The 20446-nt window shown below is 43.3% G+C and overlaps 1 protein-coding gene across 1 annotated transcript; it reads left to right on the top strand.

The window, feature by feature from the left end:
• The first annotated feature begins 14450 nt into the window (after positions 1–14450).
• On the top strand, positions 14451–15506 carry LOC115964738. Its single transcript, XM_031083995.1, has one exon. It carries the CDS (start codon positions 14451–14453, stop codon positions 15504–15506), a length of 1056 nt encoding a protein of 351 aa, XP_030939855.1.
• The last annotated feature ends 4940 nt before the right edge of the window (positions 15507–20446 follow it).

The raw sequence follows: 20446 nt of genomic DNA, 5'->3' as shown, positions 1-20446 counted from the left end.
ATGAATTTTGACAAATCTACCATTGAAATCACATTATCTTCGAATATTTTCTATAATTGCAAAATTTCAAGATAATCAAATATCAATAGTCATGTTATTGGGTCATTCTACCATACCCCTTTGTTTTTTTTGGTGGGTATGGTACCTACACAAATCTTAACCTTTAATTTAGTGTTGTTTTATCCTAACCCTTCATTTAATTTTAGTGGGTACTAGTTACTGGTAATATTGTCGGTTATATATATATATATATATATATAAAAGAAGAGTGCTACATCCTGTGGTCGCAGGGGTTTTCTCCTAAGGGGGAGTACACCTCAACTGAGTGAACTAGGGTGGAGAAAAGATGGAGTCACCACCTAAATTAGGTCTAAGAACCATTTACATAACACCCTTACATGGAATGACTGATTTTACTACCAAAGTATGGGTTTAGAGTTTAAGTATGGAGATAGGAAGGTGTTAGGCACCTAACCCCACCCAACCCGTGGGTCGACTTCTACTCTTTGTGTCTTACGTCTCAATCTCATTAAAGGCATATTCAACATCGTTATTCTAAATTCACGTACACACATGCATACATTTAAGCATACAACATGACATTTCATCCCAAACCCTAACATACATCTATTATGCTTCTTATATCATCATAAACTCTAGCATACATCTATCACATCACATTCAAGGTAGCAAACAAATCATGGCAGAATCAAAGAATTATTGGAGAGCACCATGAACATCAAGAACACAAACATATTCCAAATTCACCTATCACATTCATCAAATCTAAACAAGATCTTATCCCAATCAAATGCATGTACATATGAATGCATGTCTTATCTCTCTTACCTTACTGCATCATAGCATCTATGCATCAATACATGATCATATCATATGCATGTTCATGGTAGAATAAAGAAAACGTTGAAGGGAAACCCTAATCTAACATGTTATGAACAAACAACAAGTAAACAGAGAAACAAGAACTCAAAAAATATAAAAGATGGTTAAGACAGAGGCATTTTATATGAAAGAAATAAAGAAACAAAAGCAAAAAACTTAGATTAGGGTTTTTGGGCAAGAGTATGTGTTCGCATACATAGGCCTGCATACGTAGCCCAGTTGTATGCGTATGCAAACACGCCCTAGAACCCTAACTCAGAATCAGAAATGCAAAAAAAAAAGCAAAAACAAAAAATAAAGAAATTAACAACCTAACATGCTTCTAATATAAAAATAAACAACCTAAACTAACAACAAAGATATCCAAGATAAATAAAACAAAATATATTCCTAAATATGCATTGGATCTAACAACAAACAAGAGCAATACTTAACACATCAAAATATGTTCATCAATATATCCAATCGTTCAACTCATTTATCAAAACATGATGAGACCCAACAAATCGAACCTAAACAAAACATATCATATTTCTAAGCATGTATAACAAATAAATCAAATTAAGAACCAAAAGAACACAAGTTTTAAAACCCTAAATTAAGGAAGAGTCATGAAGAGAGACTTACCTTACTTATGGAATACAACTTGATTGATATTTAACCGGCCTCTTAGTGCCTATGCAACAAGATTTAATGAGATATCAAAGTAAATAGAAGATTTTAATAGTTTATAGGTAATCACAACTCAAAAACAAGATTAGTTTTGAAAAGGTTTTGAGAAATCCAATTGAGAACAAGTTTCTGCCTTAGAACTAACTAAAGAGAGGTTTTTTTATGATTAAAATATGTGTTTGGTGGCTGTGTACAGAAGAGGCAGAGAAAAGAGAAAGTTTTTTGGAAAAGTTTAGGTAAAAAATCCACTCTCTCTAGCTAGAGTTTGAGTTAGGAGGCATAAGGTTGTATTTATATCTTTAAACTAGGGTTTTCAGGCTCATTTAGAGGGTTTGAGACGTTTCAAAGGGTTTAGGGGTTCGTCCCCATCAAAGAGGGAGGCTTTAGGCCTTAAATAATTGAAGTTCTAGGCTTCTAGAAAAGGCACTGTGTGTGCAGGTACGTGCATGCGTACGCATGCGTCCCTAAAACCCTAATTTTGACTACTCAGATGGCCTGACTTCAAATAGCCATAACTCACTCAATATAAATCCCAATTAGGAAAAATTTGTATTCAAATTGAAGCCCAGAATTTCTACTTTCCAATGAAATAAATCTCACTCAAATTTTTTTTGTTGATCAAAAGAAATGGTCAAAATAGTGAGCAAAGTTCATTTTTCAACATCATTTTCAAAGCAATTTGAGCACTTTTGAATTGTGATTACTTCCAAACTATCAAAATAACTTCAATTACCTTTTGTAGTCATGTTAAGCTCACCATTGGGACTGGGAACTAAAGTTTATTAACTGGGTACAAAATGAGATGTTTACACATTCATAACATTTTCACAACAAATCTTAGGTGGGTAAGTTGTTATTGGTTCTAATTTGAATTTACCATTGAAATTACTTTTTTGCCTACTAATAACAACCACTAACAACCTATCATTTATGATTTGTTTTGAAAGTGTTGAGAAAATATAGTGGACATAGCATTTATAAATCCAAAAAAAAAAAAAAAAAAGGGTTACTCTTTCCTCTCTCATATTTTTCGTCTTCCTTATACGCTTCTTCTTTCTCTACAATCCTCACTACTCTTAGCCTCCCTCCATCATTTTGTTTATAAGAAGAAGAACTATAAAATGCACGCTCCAGTACTTGTTCTCAACAACTCTCTTTCTCTCTCTCTCTCTAGGTTTTCATTTTTTGATTTTTCTAAAACAAATGAACAGAAGACTCTCTAAAACGCAAGATTGGTGTTGATGGCCATTTTGGAAGTCCAAGTGGAAAGGAGAAGCCCAACAACGCGGACAGAAAAGAGTTGGTAAATGGATAGAAAATCCATTAAGCCCAAGCGGTAGGAATAATGGATCACAGGCCCATGAAATAAACAAATGGGCTTAAAGGAGGCAAATGTGCTTAAAGGAGCCCGGAAAGAGAGAGAGAGAGAAAAAAAAAAAAAGCAAACCATGGGCAGTATATGATTTGAAAAAGTGAGAATGGGTCACGGCAAGCCCAAAGTAATGAAAGCAAAGAAAGTAAGGGGTTGATGGCTGTAGTAGGCCTTTTTGGTTATATCGGGCTGGGCTACCTTCTGCCGTACTGGGCTCAAATATTCTGAGTAAGAGAGTTGAGACCAATCTAACTGCAACTCAATTTGGTCTGGCTAACTAGGTACAAAATGAGATGTTTACACATTCATAACATTTTGACAACAAATCTTAGGTGGGTAAGTTGTTATTGGTTCTAATTTGAATTTACCATTGAAATTACTTTTTTGCCTACTAATAACAACCACTAACAACCTATTATTTATGATTTGTTTTGAAAGTGTCGAGAAAATATAGTGGACATAACATTTATAAATCCAAAAAAAAAAAAAAAAGACGGTTGCTCTTTCCTCTCTCATATTTTTTGTCTTCCTTATACGCTTCTTCTTTCTCTACAATCCTCACTACTCTTAGCCTCCCTCCATCATTCTGTTTATAAGAAGAAGAACTATAAAATGCACGCCCCAGTACTTGTTCTCAGCAACTCTCTCTCTCTCTCTCTCTCTCTCTCTCTCTCTAGGTTTTCATTTTTTGATTTTTCTAAAACAAATGAACAGAAGACTCTCTAAAACGCAAGATTGGTGTTGATGGCCATTTTGGAAGTCCAAGTGGAAAGGAGAAGCCCAGCAACGCGGACAGAAAAGAGTTGATAAATGGATAGAAAATCCATTAAGTCCAAGCGGCAGGAATAATGGATCATAGGCCCATGAAATAAACAAATGGGCCTAAAGGAGGCAAATGTGCTTAAAGGAGCCCGGAAAGAGAGAAAAAAAAAAAAAAAAGCAAACCATGGGTAGTATATGATGTGAAAAAGTGATAATGGGTCACGGCAAGCCCAAAGTAATGAAAGCAAAGAAAGTAAGGGGTTGATGGCTGTAGAAGGCCTTTTTGGTTATATCGGGCTAAGCTGCCTCTTGCGGTATTGGGCTCAAATATTATAAGTAAGGCAGTTGAGACCACTCTAATTGTAATTCAATTTGGTCCGGCTTGTGCAAAAACTATGCCTCGTTCGCCAAGAGCGCGCTTACGGCAGGCAAAACTGTTTTAGATGAGTTATGGCAAGCAGATATGATAATAATAAGACAAAAGAAAGTGCTTTGACTTCTTAATTAAAGTGAGTAGTGGCCCATTTGGTACATGTGTTTAAAAATTGAAAATTGTTGTTTGAAAATATTTGTGGAAATACGTGTGGGTGAAAAAATGTGTGGAAATACATGAAATGCTGTTTAAAAACTAAAAATGGTTGTTTGGAAACACAAACCAAACACCCTCTAGATAATCCCTAATCAAGAAAAGATAATCACAGTTTAACAACAATTACTTTTTGTTGAGGGCCATTTGTGAGAATCCAGGTGGAAAGAAAGAAAGCCCAATAACAAGGGCAGCAAAGAATTGGCAAAGCAGACAGCAAAACCATTAGGTCTAAGCGGCAGGAATAATGGATCACAGACCCAAGAAATAAACAAATGGGCCTTGAAGAGGCAAGTGGGCTTAAAGAAGCCCGGAAAGAGAGAAATAGCATCCCATGGGCAGTGTATGAGGTAGAAAAGCGAGAAAAGGCCGCCGCAGACCCAAAGTAATGCAAATTAAGAAAGTAAAGGTTATTGGGCTGGGGAAGCCCAATGAAGTTAGTAAAAGCCCATGGGAATGCAGAATTAGCAAAAGGGCCGAGGAAGCCCATACGGCCAAGGATGCCCAAGGGAAAGACAAAAGGGACATAGGAGCTCATAAATAAGAGCAAACCAGTGGCCATGCCAAGCCATTAGGAGAACGAATAAACGGCTGGCCTAAAAGAGGTCCAGCAGGATTAAATCATTACAGCAGGAATAACATAACGATATTGCAAGAAATGAGGGAAACCAAGGAGTGGGCCAAAGAAATGTAAGGCCTATCATCAAATAAAGCCCAGCTCTTGAGAGGAGTGGAAAAACAAAAAGCAGCCCACATAAGAGGTCAAAGAACACGGACGGCGAGCCTCCAGATCACAGCAGACGAATGGGCAGCAGGCAGGTTTTGGACACATATGGAATGAAGGCACGCGCAAGGCCTAGACACCACCAGCCTGTACCCAGCCAATACAGAGCATGGTGAGGTCGGGGGGTTAGAAATTCAAAGGGCATGGTTTGATGGTAGGGAGAGGGGAAAAATCTATTTTAAAGGTTCCGACTCAGGCTCTTTCGGGGAGGTGTCTTGCTGGGATGGCTTACTACCCAAAAGAGGTAAGTTGAGTTAGAACCATTAGGTGCATGCCATGAGGGATAGGGAGAGAGAAATAACCCAGACCGTAGCAGGAAAGGGTGCCACGGTAGGCTAGCAAACAAAATACTCTTCCTTGTCTGGTGATGGGAGGGCGACACATAGACGGAACAGTAATGATCGGCTAGTACACTCAGACTAGATAAAGGGAGTTAAGGGCTAAAACAATAAAATCTGGTCACGACAAGCACTATAAAAGGAGGGTCTTGCCGTGAACAGAAAGGAGGAATAACGAGAACTTTGACTAAGAGATAGAAAACATAAAAAAGAAATAGCAAAGAAATGAGTGGGAAAGAAAAGAAAGAAAACCACAAGAAAGAAAGAAAAAGTGAGAATTAGAACGGTAGGCATGCACCGGTAGATTGGTCCCTTCTCTCCCTCATGAAATCCGACTCTCTGTGAAAACCTCAAGAACATCTGTGCAGAAAAACCACTCAGGGCTGTTTCTCTCAGGGCAGTTAATCTCCACGGCAGGACCTTTTCTTGAGAGATTGACTACGTTGAGAAGGAACGTTCTTTCCTTTTTGGCTCTACTCCCGCAGATTGGATTTTGATTGATTTCCCTAATATTCTGACTAATCCATGTGTATTAATATCCTCTGTTATGTTCTTTCCCTTCCGCAAAGAAAACGATTAATATTGCTGTTGTAATTGAGTTCAAGGGCTGTTCAGTCATTTCCCCACTAAGTGGCTAGATATTTTTTGCTTATTTTATTATTATTATGTCTGTCTGCCATGATTTGCCTGAAACAATTTTGCCTGCCGTAAATACGTTCCTGGCAGACCTGGCCTAGTTTGCACACAAGCCGGACCAACTTGAGCTGAAGATGGATCGGTCCCAACTCTCTTATCCAGAAAACTTGGGCTTAGTGCAGTAGGAGGCAGCCCAACACCACTAGCACAGCCCACCACCTTACACTTTTATAAAGAAAATGAAGGAATAAGTGGGTAGTATATGGGTTAATCAAAAGAAGAAAGAAATCAGATTAAATCTGATCCGCAGGACCAAAACCAGAGAAGGAAGAATGCCTCTTCTCAAAGTGAATAATCTCCCAGGGAAATCCTGTCGTGGAAATTAATCATTTTGAGGGAAACGAACCTAAATGGTTGGTGCACAAGGGAACTCTTTGTTTCTGGCAGAGCAGGACTTTGAGAGGGAGAGAGGGAATCAACCTATTGGTGCATGCCTGCCGCTCTAACTCTCTATCTTTTTCTTTCCTTCTCTTCTAATATTCCCCCTTTTTTTTTTCTTCCTCTTTTTCTTAATACTTGTTTTTTATTTCCAAGTTTTCAAATTCCTATGCCGTGGTGCTGGTTCTTGTTTCCTATGCATGGCAAGGGCCTCTTTTTATAGTGCCTGCAGTGACCGGATTTTACTATTTTAGCCCTTAACCACCTTTGTTTGGTCTGGGTATACTTGCCGACCACCATTGGTTCATCTATGTGCCATTCCCTATCACCATACAAAAGAAAACTATTTTGTTTGTTTGTCTGTCGTGGTACCCTTTCCTGCTATAGGTGTGGATGTATTTTGCACTAAGTATTTCCACGCAGAGGAAATAGTACCACTCGCAACCCTGCAAGCGACCAAGCAAAGGAATGGCGAGAATTTGATGGAATACATCAAGCGATTCAGGAACATAGCATTTGACTGCTACAACCATTGTGAAGAAAGGACCTTAATAGGAATGTGCATGATTAATATGATTCGGGAATTTAGAGCTGTCCTGGAAAATCTAGAAATTTCCCAATTTGCACAGCTGTTGCAGAAAGCTAGGAAGATGGCTCAGTCCGTAAAACCCAGTTCAGACAAAAGAAACGCCCCGCAGGCTATGGCGTGTCCACTGGAGAGCGAAGAAGGAAAACAGAAGGGAGGGAGTATGATACGCCCCTACCCATACCATGTACTCCTAAGGAGCTGGATGTGCTCCTAGACAAATGGATAGTGGACAAGATCTTTAAACCTAACCAGGTTTCCAGAGAGCCTATGGAGGAAGTCCAAAGAAACCCATTCCCGAACCACAAGGGAAAGGGTATAGCAGCAGTGGTAATATGCGCAGACCCGGGAGAGAACGAGGAAGAGAACTTGGCCCTGCCTGCCGCGGCGAGTACCACTCTACAGCAGAGTGCCAAGTTCAAAAGTTTATTTGACTAGTTGGGACTCACAGCAAAGGAAAGAAAGATAGCCATGGAGGCTTTGGTGAGTATCGCCTCCGGGGCAAGGGTAGAGTGCTTGTCAACAGAAATGCCAGAAGACAGAGCCCTCCTACAGGAATTGACAGAGATCACGTTCAGCAGTTAGGATGTGGAGGTGGGATACCCGGATCATAGGAGGCCTCTCTCTTTAGCAGCATCCATAAATCAAATCCCCATCAAGAAGGCCTTGGTAGATACAGGTGCTTCCGTAAACCTCATTCCATTGAGCACCTTGCAAGCAGCAGGAATTTCAGAAAGAAAGATCCAAGGATGCCTAATGGAAGTAACGGGGTTTGGTGGAAGAGGTGAGTACACCGCAGGCCACATTCAGTTGTGGTTGAAAGTAGGTCCTATAGCTTCTTTAGCTCGTTTCCATGTGGTCAGAACGGAAGTATCCTATCATGTGCTCTTGGAAAGGCCTTGGCTACACAAACATCGACTGGTCCCATCCACCTACCACCAATGTGCAAAAGGAAGATTGAATGGCAGGATGATACGTATAGCTGCAAACCCCTCACCATTCGAGCAAGCAGAAGCTCACTTAGTAGAAACCATGTTTTACGACCAATGGGCTCCATCTGGGGAAAACTTGGTTGCAAAGCCGCGAGGTACCTTCGTGCCTAGGTGGGAAGATGTCCAAGGTGACCTAGAACCCGATCTAAGGGAGCTACTAGCGCGAAAGAAGAAAAGAAAAGAAGCGCCTGTCGCAGAGCCAGACGACACACCCCAGTGCATCAGGGTCAAGGCCTTGATGGCAGGATTGTGTATAAGTTATGAAGACGCGTGGGGCCCAAGAGTGAGATGCAAGCGGGCCCCACCCAAAAAGGGCAACACAGGAGTTTGGCGTGTTGCGTCGCTCAAGAAAGTTTGGGAAAAGAAGAAGAGAAGGATGGGGAAGTTGCTGCAGAAAAGGACACACAAGTTGTGGCAGAGGAAGAATTGGAAGAAGTTGACCTAGGGTCTGATTCACAAGAACCAAGGCCTATCTCAATTAGTGCAAGCCTGACAGAAAAGGAGAAGTCAGAATTGATACTGCTGTTGAAAGAATTCAAAGACGTTTTCACTTGGGACTACAATGAAATGCCAGGACTGGATCCCGGGCTAGTTGCACATATATTAAATGTAGACCCAGGGGCCAAGTCGGTGGCCCAGCTTGCCAGGATATTCCACACAGAAATAGAAGGGCAGATAGTCAAAAATGTGCAGAAATTGCTGGCCGCAGGATTTATCAAGCCTATTCAGCATCCTCGCTGGCTATCCAACATAGTACCAGTGAAGAAGAAGAACGGTCAGATAAGATGCTGTGTAGATTTCAGAAATCTCAACAAAGCCTGTCCAAAGGATAAATTCCCATTGCCAAACATGGATTTACTAATAGATTCCGCGGCAGGAAGCGCCATGTTTTCGTTCATGAATGGTTTCAGCGAATACAATCAGATCAGGATGGCACCAAAGGATGCAGAGAAAACTGCTTTCAGAACACCCATGGGCAATTTCTACTACATTGTGATGCCCTTCGGGTTAAAAAATGCAAGCGCAACTTATCAACGAGCAATAACGGCCATATTTCACGATATGATGCACCAGGAGCTAGAAGACTGTGGATGACATAGTGGTTAAATCAAGGAGGAGAGAAGAACACTTTTGCGTGTTAAAAAGGGTATTCGAAAGATGCATAGCTTTTAAGTTAAGAATGAATCCCCTCAAGTGCGCATTCGGAGTGTCCTCTAGGAAATTTCTAGGTTTCCTGGTTCACAGCAGGGGCATAGACGTGGACCCGGCCAAAGCCACGACCATAGCAACTATGAGACCTCCGACCACAATAAAAGAGTTGAAGAGCTTCTTAGGAAAAGTCTCATATATCCGGAGATTCATCCCTGGATTGGCATCAATCACCTCTGTCTTCACCAAGTTGCTCAAGAAGGGGCAAAGTTTTGAGTGGGGGGAAGCACAGCAAACGGCCTTCAAAAGGCTACAACAGATAATGATGAACCTCCCCACGGTGCAGGCCCCTATCCATAAAAAACCACTGCTACTTTATTTGGCCACCAACTCGTATGCTATCGGTGCACTAATCACCCAGGAAGATGGAGGTGGTGTTGAGCAGCCAATATACTACATCAGCCACACCTTAAAAGATGCAGAAACTCGTTATCCAAGGGCAGAGAGAGCATGCCTGGCCATTGTATACGCTTCGCAGAGGTTGCGTCACTATTTCTTGGCCTACGAAGTATGGCTGATCACTAAGTCCCATGTCATTAAAACTTTGTTACAACAACCGATCCTCTCCGACAGAATATCCCAGTTGTTGCTACAATTATCACAATACGACTTGAGAATGGGGACACCTAGGGTGGTGAAAAGTCAGGCTATAGCAGATCTATTGGCACAGTTTCCAGGAGAGGAAGAATTCCTGCTAGATGATGAAGTTCCAGGGGAAGTAGCCATGGCAGAAGAGGTCAGAGAACAATGGGTAATGAAATTCGATGGGTCTTCTACTACCCATTCCGGAGGGGTGGGAGTAGTTTTGTATCATGAAGAAGACAAGGCAGTGGCGCTGTCATTTAAGCTAGAATTCCCCTGTTCAAACAACACGGCGGAGTATGAAGCCTACCTAACCAGGCTTTCCATGGCTCTTGAAATAGGAGTCAAACATTTGAGAGTATTGGGAGATTCGAACCTGGTTGTCTGCCAGGCCAAGGGAAGCTTTTCCCTAAAGGAGCCTAGCCTAACCCCATACAAAGCGATGGCCTAGAGGAGTGAAGAAAAATTTTCAACCTTCGAAATAGAGCATGCTCCGAGAAATGAAAACCGGTTTGTGGATGCATTAGCCGCATTGAGGTCGCAAATAATCTTCAAAGGGGATAGCACTAAGATAGAAGTCAGGAAAAGGGAGGAATCCATCATTAAGGTGTTGAAGGAAAAGTTCCGAGAGGAACAGGGCGAAGGGGATTGACGGATCCCCATAAAGGAAGTCTTGATAAAGGGAGACGATGCAGTAGAATTAAAGATACTAAAAGACTACGCCTTGGTAAGAGAGGAGTTGTACCGCAGGATGCCAGGTGGGGTCTTATCTAGATGCGTGGGGCAGGAAGAAACCCAGAGAAAATTGAAAGAAATACATTACAAGACTTGCGGGTCCTGCGGAGAAGTCAGTCTTTACCGCAGACTTCAGAGGGCAAGCTTCTATTGGCCAAGTATGGGTAAAGATGCAGATCAAGTCCAAACCCAGTGTGGGACCTGCCAGCTTGTGGCAGACAGAGAGGAAAGTTACGCTGTATTCGCCAGCGAGGATTGGAGGAGCCCTTTCATGCAGTACCTAACAGAAGGCATCCTACCACAAAAGCATAGTGAAAGATACAAGCTTAAGAGGTTGGCAACACGTTACTTCTTGCATAACATTGTCATTTTCAAAAAAGGATATGATGGGGACCCTTTGAGGTGTTTGGGTCCTGAAGAAGCAAAAGAAATGATAAAAGAAGTACATGCAGGGGAATGTGGTGAACACCAGGGGAAGAAAAAGCTTTACAGATGCCTGCTGCAAATGGGCTACAACTGGCCAACCATGAAAAGAGATGCGGCAGAATTTGTAAAAAAGTGCCACAGTTGTCAAGTACAAGCCAACTTGATTCATACCCATCCGCAGGATTTACATTTCATGGTCACCCCATGGCCTTTCCACACTTGGGGGGCTAGATTTAGTAGGGTCAGTTAACCCACCATCACGTGGATACATATGGATATTAGTGGCTACAGAGTATTTTACTAAGTGGGCAAAAGCAGTGCCACTCCGTAAGGCCACAGGAGGAGCAGTGACAAATTTCATCAAAGAAAATATAATTGTAAGGTTTGGGGTGCCTCACAGGATCATCAGGGACAACGGCACACCATTTGTCAACAGTGATGTAAGGAAGATGCTAGAGTTCTACCAAGTCAAGCACCACCGGTCATCACCTTATTACCTTCAAGGAATGGGCAAGCAGAGGCAACAAACAAAACTCTCATAAAAATCATCAGTAAAATGAGCCAAGACTATATGAGAGGATGGGCGACGCACCTGCCAGATGCTCTCTGGGCTTATAGAAAATCACCAAAGTTAGCCACGGGCTTTTCACCCTTTTCCTTAGTCTACGGAACTGAGGTAGTAAGCCCGGCAGAAATAATGATACCATCCCTGAGGGTCATGCAGACGCGAGAAAAGGAAAAGGAGGAAGAAGTCTTTGCGGCAGAAAGGTGCGAAGACCTAGAAGGGCTTGATGAAAAGAGAGAAAATGCCCAGGAACGCAGCCGAAGATACAGACAAAAGATGACTGAAGCCTACGGCAGGATGACCAAGGAAAGAGTGTTCGCAGAAGGACAACTTGTGCCAAAGGTGGCAGACTATGTCAGACGAGGCCTGGCAGGACCATCTAAGTTTGCATCAAAGTGGGAGGGACCCCTTGTGACAAGGGAAGCACATCAAAGTGGGTATTATTGCCTAACTCAAATGGATGGCAGGAACTTAATGGATCCCATAAATGGGAAATGGCTGAAACGTTATTATGCTTAGGGAAAAGAGTTATGTGGTTGTCCCTTTCTTTTGCTAAAAAAAAAACTTTTATGTTTCCTTCACTTCTTTTTTTATTCCTCCAAGTGATTATGTCACAGAAAAAAAAATTGTAACGTGCTTTCATGAATATGTAATTGTTCAGGGCCATTTGTGAGAGCCCAAGCAGACAGAAAGAAAGCCCAATAATAAGGGCAACAAGGAATTGACAAAATAGATAGCAAAAAACCATTAGGCCCAAGCGGCAGGAATAATGGATCACAGGCCCAACAAATAAACAAATGGGTCTTGAAGAAGCAAGTGGGCTCAAAGAAGCCCGAAAAGAAAGAAATAGCATCCCATGGGCAGTGTATGAGAAAGAAAAGCGAGAAAGGGCCACCGCAGGCCCAAGGCAATGTAAACTAAGAGAGTAAGGGGTTTATGGCAGGCCCATGAATCCCAAAGATGAGAATAAGGTTATTGGGCCAGGGAAGCCCAATGAAGTTAGTAAAAAACCCATGGGAGTGTGGAATTAGCAAATGGGCCGAGGAAGCCCAAAGAAAGTAAACGGGCCGTGGATGCCCAAAGGAAAGCTCAAAGGGACATAAGAGCCCATAAGTAAAAGCAAAACAGTGGCCATGACAAGCCACTGAGAGAAGGAATAAACGGCTGGCCCAAAAGAGGCCTAGCAGGATTAAGTTATTACGGCAGGAATAACAGTGCAACGTTGGAAGAAATAAAGAAAATCGAGAGTAGGCCAAAGAAATGTAAGGCCTATCATCAGACAAAGTCCAGCTCTTGAGTGGAGCAGGAAACCAAAGAAAAGCTCACATAAAAGGTCAGAAAACATGGACGGAGAGTCTCCAAATCACAGCAAACGCATGAGCAGTAGGCAGACTTTTGGACATATCTAAAAGGAAAGCACGCGCAAGGCCCAGGCACCACCAGCCTGTACCCAGCCAATATGGAATGTGGTGGGGCCATGGGCCAGAGATAAGAGGTAAAGGGGGTATGGTTTGGTGGTGGGGAGAGGGGAAAAGACCTATTTTATGGCTCCTGCCCAAGCCCTTTTGGGAGGTACGTCCTGCTGGGATGACAGACCACCCAAAAGAGGCAAGGTTGAGGGGGGAACCGTTAGGTGCATGCCTTGAGGGAAAGAGAGAGAAAGCATTTATGCCGTGGCAGGAAAGAGTGCTACGATGGACTGAGGAATGAAACAAACCTGCCTTTGTCTGGCAAGGGTGAGTGTCACACACCTTTGGTGGTCGGCAAGTACGCCCATACCAGACAAAGGCGGTTAAAGGGCAAAGTGGTAAAAAACTGGCCACGGCAGGCACTATAAAAGGACCCTTGCCGTGCCTTGAGAGGAGGATCGAAAAACAGAGTGTATTTTACGGAGTAAAAAAAAAAAAAGAAAACAGAGTAAAAGAAAACAAGAAAAAGAAAGGAAAAAGATAAGAGAGAAAATAGAGGAAATCGAGGAAAAATGAGAGATAACACAATGGGCATGCATCAGTAGGTTGATTTCCCTCTCTCCCCCTTCAAATCCTGCTCTCTTCCAAAACATAACAAGGATTCCTTTTGGGCATTAACCATTCAGGTCCGACTCCCTCAAAGCCATTAATCCCTACTGCAGGATCTTTTCCTGGGAGATTATTTGCATTGAGAGGAGGCGTTCTCCCCTCTTTGGTTTTGCTTCGACAGACTGAACTTAAAACTTGATTCTATGCCCGTTCTTAATTAGTTCATATTATTTTCTTTCTCCTTTACTTTCTCTATAAATGACATTATCACGACTGTAATCATGTTTTATAAGTAGGGATTACTTGGCCATTTTATTTAAATAGTCAGAGTACTCTGTTTTGCTGTTATTATTATATTTGTCTGCTGTAACTCATCTAAAACAGTTCTGCTTGTCGTAAGCCTACTCCTGGCAGACGAGGCATAGTTTGTGCACAAACCGGCCTAAGTTGAGTTACAATTGAACCGGCCCCAACTCCCTTACTCAGAAACATTCGGCCCCATTACCGCAGGAGGCAGTCCAGCCCAACGCACAATATGCAAAAAAAGGCCCCTACATTAAATTGGCGACTCTACTGGGGAGTTAGGAAGCAGATAGGGGCAAAAAAAAAAAAAAACAAAGCCCTTCACAAACAATGCCACCAAAGTCGAGGACGACACGGAATATGAGTGCCGTACCCTCACAAGCAGAATCCAGGCCAACAACGCCTCACCAGTAGCAACTTAACCAAACAAAAAGTGCTAACAGAACAGGGGCTGATCCTCAGCCTCAGACAAGAGTCCCTGCTGACAATGTCAACACCTTCATCGAAGTATTGCAATCATTACAGCACTCGCAGCAACAAATGATGGAAGAGATCCGTCAATTGAAGGCAGACAAAACAAAAGAGAAAGGCAGCCAGCATGACCCGGATCATGCGACAGACAAAAAGAAGACACTGGCAAGAGGTGTCCCACAGAACGTAGAACAACGTTTCATTACCATGGCTGAAGTAGCGGCTCTCTTGGAGCAAGAGAGAGCTAGAACACCAAAGGAGAGATTTTACGCACGAAGACCTCCTTATCCTCTAAAAGTACTCAGCAAACCATACCCCGAGAGGTATGAACCAAGGGCCTTTGCACAGTACAATGGCAGGAAGGGAAATGCAGTAGAGCACGTAAGCAAATTTATTGATACCCTTGGCCCTTACGCAGCAGACGAAGACTTATGTCTGCGGGAGTTTTCAAAGTCACTATGCAACCGGGCATACACCTGGTACATTGGCTTAAAACCAGGATCGATCCCAACTTGGGATGACATGGTTGATGTATTTTGCACTAAGTACTTCCACGGAGAAGAAACGGTAACGCTCGCAACTCTGCAAGCGACCAAACAAAGGAATGGAGAGGATTTGATGGAATACATCAAACGGTTCAGGGACATAGCACTTGATAGCTACGACCACTGTGAAGAGAGGATGTTAGTGGAAATGTGCATGACCAATATGATTCGAGAATTCAGAGCTGTCCTGGAAAATCTAGAAATTTCCCAGTTCGCACAGCTATTGCAGAAAGCTAGAAAGACGGCTCAGTCCGTAAAACCCAGTTCAGACAAGAGAAACGCCCCGCAGGCTATGGCGGTGTCCACTGGAGATCGGAGAAGGAAAATAGAGGGGAGGGAGTATGATACGCCCCCACCCTTACCATGTACTCCTAAGGAGCTGGATGTGCTACTTGACAAATGGATAGTGGACGGGATCTTTAAACCCAACCAGGTTTCTAGAGAGCCCACGGAGGAAGAAAGGAGGGATCCTCGCTTCTGCCACTTGCACAACTATGTACAACATCCCACCGCAGAATGCTGGGCACTTAGCAGATTGGTGCATCGTCGGATTAAAGAAGGCACATTGGAACTAACCCAGTAGGAAGTCCAAAGAAACTCACTCCCAAACCACAAGGGAAAGGGTGTAGCAGCAGTGGTAATATGTGCAGACCCGGGAGAAGACGAGGAAGAAAACTTGCCCCTGCCTGCCGCGGCGATTACCACTCTTCAGCAGAGCGCCAAGTTCAAAAATCTATTTGATCAGTTGGGACTTATAGCAAAAGAAAGAAAAATAGCCACGGAGACTTTGGTAAGCATCGCCTCTGAGGCAGGGGTGGAGTGCCTGTTAGCAGAAATGCCAAAAAACAGGGCACTGCTGCAGGAATCAACAGAAATCACGTTCAGCAGTGAGGATATGGAGGTGGGACACCCAGATCATAGGAGGCCTCTCTATTTAGGAGCATCTATAAATCAAATCCCCATCAAGAGGGCCCTGGTGGATACGTGTGCTTCCGTAAACCTCATTCCGTTGAGTACTTTGTAAGCCGCAGGAATTTCAGAAAGAAAGATCCAAGGATACCCGATGGAAGTAACAGGGTTCGGTAGAAGAGGTGAGTACACTGCAGGCCACATTCAGTTATGGTTGAAAGTAGGCCCTATAGCCTCTTTAGCTCGTTTCCATGTGGTCAGAACGGAAGTATCCTACCATGTGCTTTTGGGAAGGCCCTGGTTACACAAACACCAGCTAGTCCCATCCACCTACCACCAATGTGTGAAAGGGAGATTGAATGGCAGAATGATACGCATAGCTGCAAACCCCTCGCCATTCGAGTAGGCAGAAGCCCACTTGGTGGAAACCATGTTTTATGACCGATGGGCTCCATCTGGGGAAAATTCAGTTTCAAAGCCACGAGGCACCTTCGTGCCTAGGTGGGAAGATGTTCAAGATGACCTAGAACCCGATTTAAGAGAACTACTGGCGCGAAAGAAGAAAAGAAAAGAAGCGCCTACCGTAGAGCCAGACGAAATACCTCAGTGCATCAGGGTCCGAGGCCTTGATGGTAGGATTGTGTATAAATTATGAAGCTACATGGGGCCTACGGGTGAGATGCAAGTGGGTCCCACCCAAAAAGGACAACATAAGAGTTTAGCGTGCTGCATTGCTGAAGGAAGTTTGGGAAAAGAAGAAGAGAAGGATGAGGCAATTGCGGCAGAAAATGACATCCAGGTTATGGCAGAGGAAGAGTTGGAAGAAGTTGACTTAGGGTTTGATTCACGAAAACCAAGGCCTATCTCAATTAGTGTAAGCCTGACAAAAAAGGAGAAGTTAGAGCTCATACTGTTGTTGAAAGAATTCAAAGATGTTTTTGCTTGGGATTACAGTGAAATGCCAGGGCTGGATCCTGGGCTAATTGCGCATACATTAAATGTAGACCCAGAGGTCAAGCCAGTGGCCTAGCCTGCCAGGATATTCCACACAGAAATAGAAGGGCAGATAGTCAAAGAAGTGCAGAAGTTACTGGCCGCAAGATTCATCAAGCCTATTCAGCATCCTCGCTGGCTATCCAACATAGTACCAGTGAAGAGGAAGAACGGCCAGATAAGATGCTGTGTAGATTTCAAAAATCTCAACAAAGCTTGTCCAAAGGACGAATTCCCATTGTCGAACATGGATTTACTAATAGATTCCGCTGCAAGAAGCGCCATGTTCTCATTCATGGACGGTTTCAGCGGGTACAATCAGATCAAGATAGCGCCAAAAGGATGCAGAGAAAACTGCTTTCAGAACACCCATGAGTAATTTCTACTATACTGTGATGCCCTTCGGGTTAAAAAATGCGGGTGCAACTTATCAACGAGCAATGACGGCCATAGTTCACGACATGATACACCAGGAGCTAGAAGACTATGTGGATGACATAGTGGTTAAGTCAAGGAGGAAAGAAGAACACTTTCGTGTGTTAAAAAGAGAATTCAAAAGATGCAAAGTTTTTAAGTTAAGAATGAATCCCCTCAAGTGCGCATTCGAAGTGTCCTCTGGGAAATTTTTGGGTTTCCTGGTTCACAGCAGAGGCATAGACGTGGATTCAGCCAAAGCCACGGCCATAGTAACTATAAGACCTCCGGCCACAGTAAAAGAATTGAAGAGCTTCTTAGGAAAAGTCTCATATATCCGGAGATTCATCCCTGGGTTGGCATCAATCACCTCTGCCTTCACGAAGTTGCTTAAGAAGGGGCAAAGTTTTGAGTGGGGGGAAGCGCAGCAGACGGCCTTTAAAAGGCTACAACAGATAATGATGAACCTCCCCACGGTGCAAGCTCCTATTCATAAAAGACCACTGCTACTCTATTTGGCCACCAACTCGTACGCCATCGGCGCACTAATCGCTCAGGAAGATGGAGGTGGTGTCGAGCAGCTAATATACTACATCAGCCACGCCTTAAAAGATGCAGAAACTCGTTACCCAAGAGCAGAGAAAGCGTGCCTGGCCATTGTATACGCTTCGCAGAGGTTGCGTCACTATTTCCTAGCCTACGAAGTATGGCTGATGACTAAGTCCCATGCCATTAAAGCTTTGCTACAACAGCCGATCCTCTCCAACAGGATATCCCAGTGGTTGCTACAGTTATCGCAATACGACTTAAGAATAAGGACACCTCGGGTAGTGAAAAGTCAGGCTATAGCAGATTTATTGGCCCAGTTTCCAAGAGAGGAAGAATTCCCACTAGATGATGAAGTTCTAGGGGAAGTAGCCATGGCAAAAGAAGTCAGAGAACAGTGAGTACTGAAATTAGATGGGTCTTCTACTACCCATTCCGGAGGGGTGGGAGTAGTTCTGTATCATGAAGAAGACAAGGCAGTGGCGCTGTCATTTAAATTGGAATTCCCTTATTTAAACAACACGGCGGAGTATGAGGCCTATCTAACCGGGCTTGCCACGGCGCTCGAAATGGGAGTTAAACATTTGAGAGTATTGGGAGATTCGAACTTGGTTGTCTGCCAGGCCAAAGGAAGTTTTTCCTTAAAGGAGCCTAGCCTAGCCCCGTACAGAGTGATGGCCCAGAGAATGGAAGAAAAATTCTTAACCTTTGAAATAGAGCATGCTCTGAGAAACGAAAATCGGTTTGCGGACGCGTTAGCTGCATTAGGTTCGCAAATAATCTTCAAAGGGAATAGCATTAATATAGAAGTCAGCAAGAAGGAAGAATCCATCATTGAGGTGTTGAAGGAAAAGTTCCGGGAGGAATAGGGCGAAGGGGATTGGCGAATCCCTATAAAGGAAACCTTGGTGAAGGGAGACGATGCAGCAGAATTAGAGATGTTAAAAGACTATGCCTTGGTAAAAGAAGAGTTGTACCGTAGAATGCCAGGTGGGGTCTTATCTAGATGCATGGGGCAGGAGGAAGCCCAGAGAAAATTAAAAGAAATACATGACAAGACTTGCGGGTCTTGCGGAGAAGTCAGTCTTTACCGCAGACTTCAAAGAGCAGGCTTCTATTGGCCAAGCATGGGTAAAGATGCAGATCAAGTCCAAACCCAGTGTGGGACCTGCCAGCTTGCGGTAGACAGGGAGGAAAGTTACGCTGTATTCATTAGCGAGAATTGGAGAAGCCCTTTCATGCAGTACCTAACAGAAGGCGTCCTGCCACAAAGGCACTGTGAAAGATACAAGCTTAAGAGGTTGGCAACACGTTACTTCTTGCATAACATGGTCCTTTTCAAAAAAGGATATAATGGAGACCCTTTGAGGTGCTTGGGCCCTAAAGAGGCAAAATAAATGATAAAAGAAGTACATTCAGGAGAATGTGATGAACATCAGAGGAAGAAAAAACTTTACAGATGCCTGCTGTAGATGGGCTACTACTGGCCAACCATGAAGAAAGATGCGGTAGAATTTGTAAAAAAGTGTCACAATTGTCAAGTACAAGCCAACTTAATTCATACCCATCCACAGGGCTTGCACAGCATGGTCACCCCATGGCCCTTCCACACTTGGGGGCTAGATTTGGTAAGGCTAGTCAACCTACCATCACATGGATACATATGGATACTAATGGCAACAGAATATTTTACTAAGTGGGCAGAAGCAGTGCCACTCCGTAAGGCCACAGGGGGAGCAGTGGCAAACTTCATCAAAGAAAATATAATTGTGAGGTTTGGGGTGCCCCACAAGATCATCAGTGACAACGGCACGCCATTTGTCAACAGTGATGTGAGGAGAATGCTAGAGTTCTACCAAGTCAAGCACCACAGGTCATCACCTTATTACCCTCAAGGGAATAAGCAGGCAGACGCAACAAACAAAACTCTCATAAAGATCATCAGCAAAATGAGCCAAGAGTATACGAGAGGATGGGCGATGCACCTGCCAGATGCTCTATGGGCTTACAGAAAATCACCCAAGTCAGCCATAGGCTTTTCACCCTTGTCCTTAATCTACGGAACTGAAGTAGTGAGTCTGGCAGAAATAATGACACCGTCCCTGACGGTCATGCAGATGCGAGAAAAAGAAAAAAAGGGAGAAGTCTTCGCGGTAGAAAGGTTCGAGGACCTAGAAGAGCTTGATGAAAAGAAGGAAGAAGCCCAGGAACGCAGCCGAAGATACAGGCAAAAGATGACTGAAGCCTACGGCAAGATGACTAAGGAAAGAGTGTTTGCGGAAGGACAACTAGTGTTAAAGGTGGCAGACTATATCAAGCGAAGCCTGGCAGGACCATCCAAGTTTGCACCAAAGTGGGAGGGACCCCTTGTGATAAGGGAAGCGCATCAAAGTGGTATTATCGCCTAACTCAAATGGATGGCAGGGACTTGATGGATCCCATCAATGGAAAATGGCTGAAACGTTATTTTGCTTAGAGAAGAAAGTTTTGTGGTTGTCCCTTTCTTTTTTTTTTTTCTTTATGTTTCCTTCACTTTTTCTTTTTATGCCTCCAAGTGACTATGTCACAGAAGAAAAAGTTGTAACGTGCTCTCATGAGTATGCAATGAAAAAGTATGAAGTATTAGCATCATGTCATAGCAATAGTAAAAAAAAAAGGGTA

The sequence above is a fragment of the Quercus lobata genome, chromosome 10 (genome assembly GCF_001633185.2).
Source record: "Quercus lobata isolate SW786 chromosome 10, ValleyOak3.0 Primary Assembly, whole genome shotgun sequence".
NCBI classification, from domain to species: domain Eukaryota; kingdom Viridiplantae; phylum Streptophyta; class Magnoliopsida; order Fagales; family Fagaceae; genus Quercus; species Quercus lobata.
Note: the sequence above shows the minus strand (reverse complement) of the source record. Positions and strands in the feature narration are given on the sequence as shown.

Bases quoted from the DNA above. Each gene is read 5' to 3' on its own strand.
- LOC115964738 (XM_031083995.1), top strand. From the start codon at position 14,451: ATGGAAGAGATCCGTCAATTGAAGGCAGACAAAACAAAAGAGAAAGGC.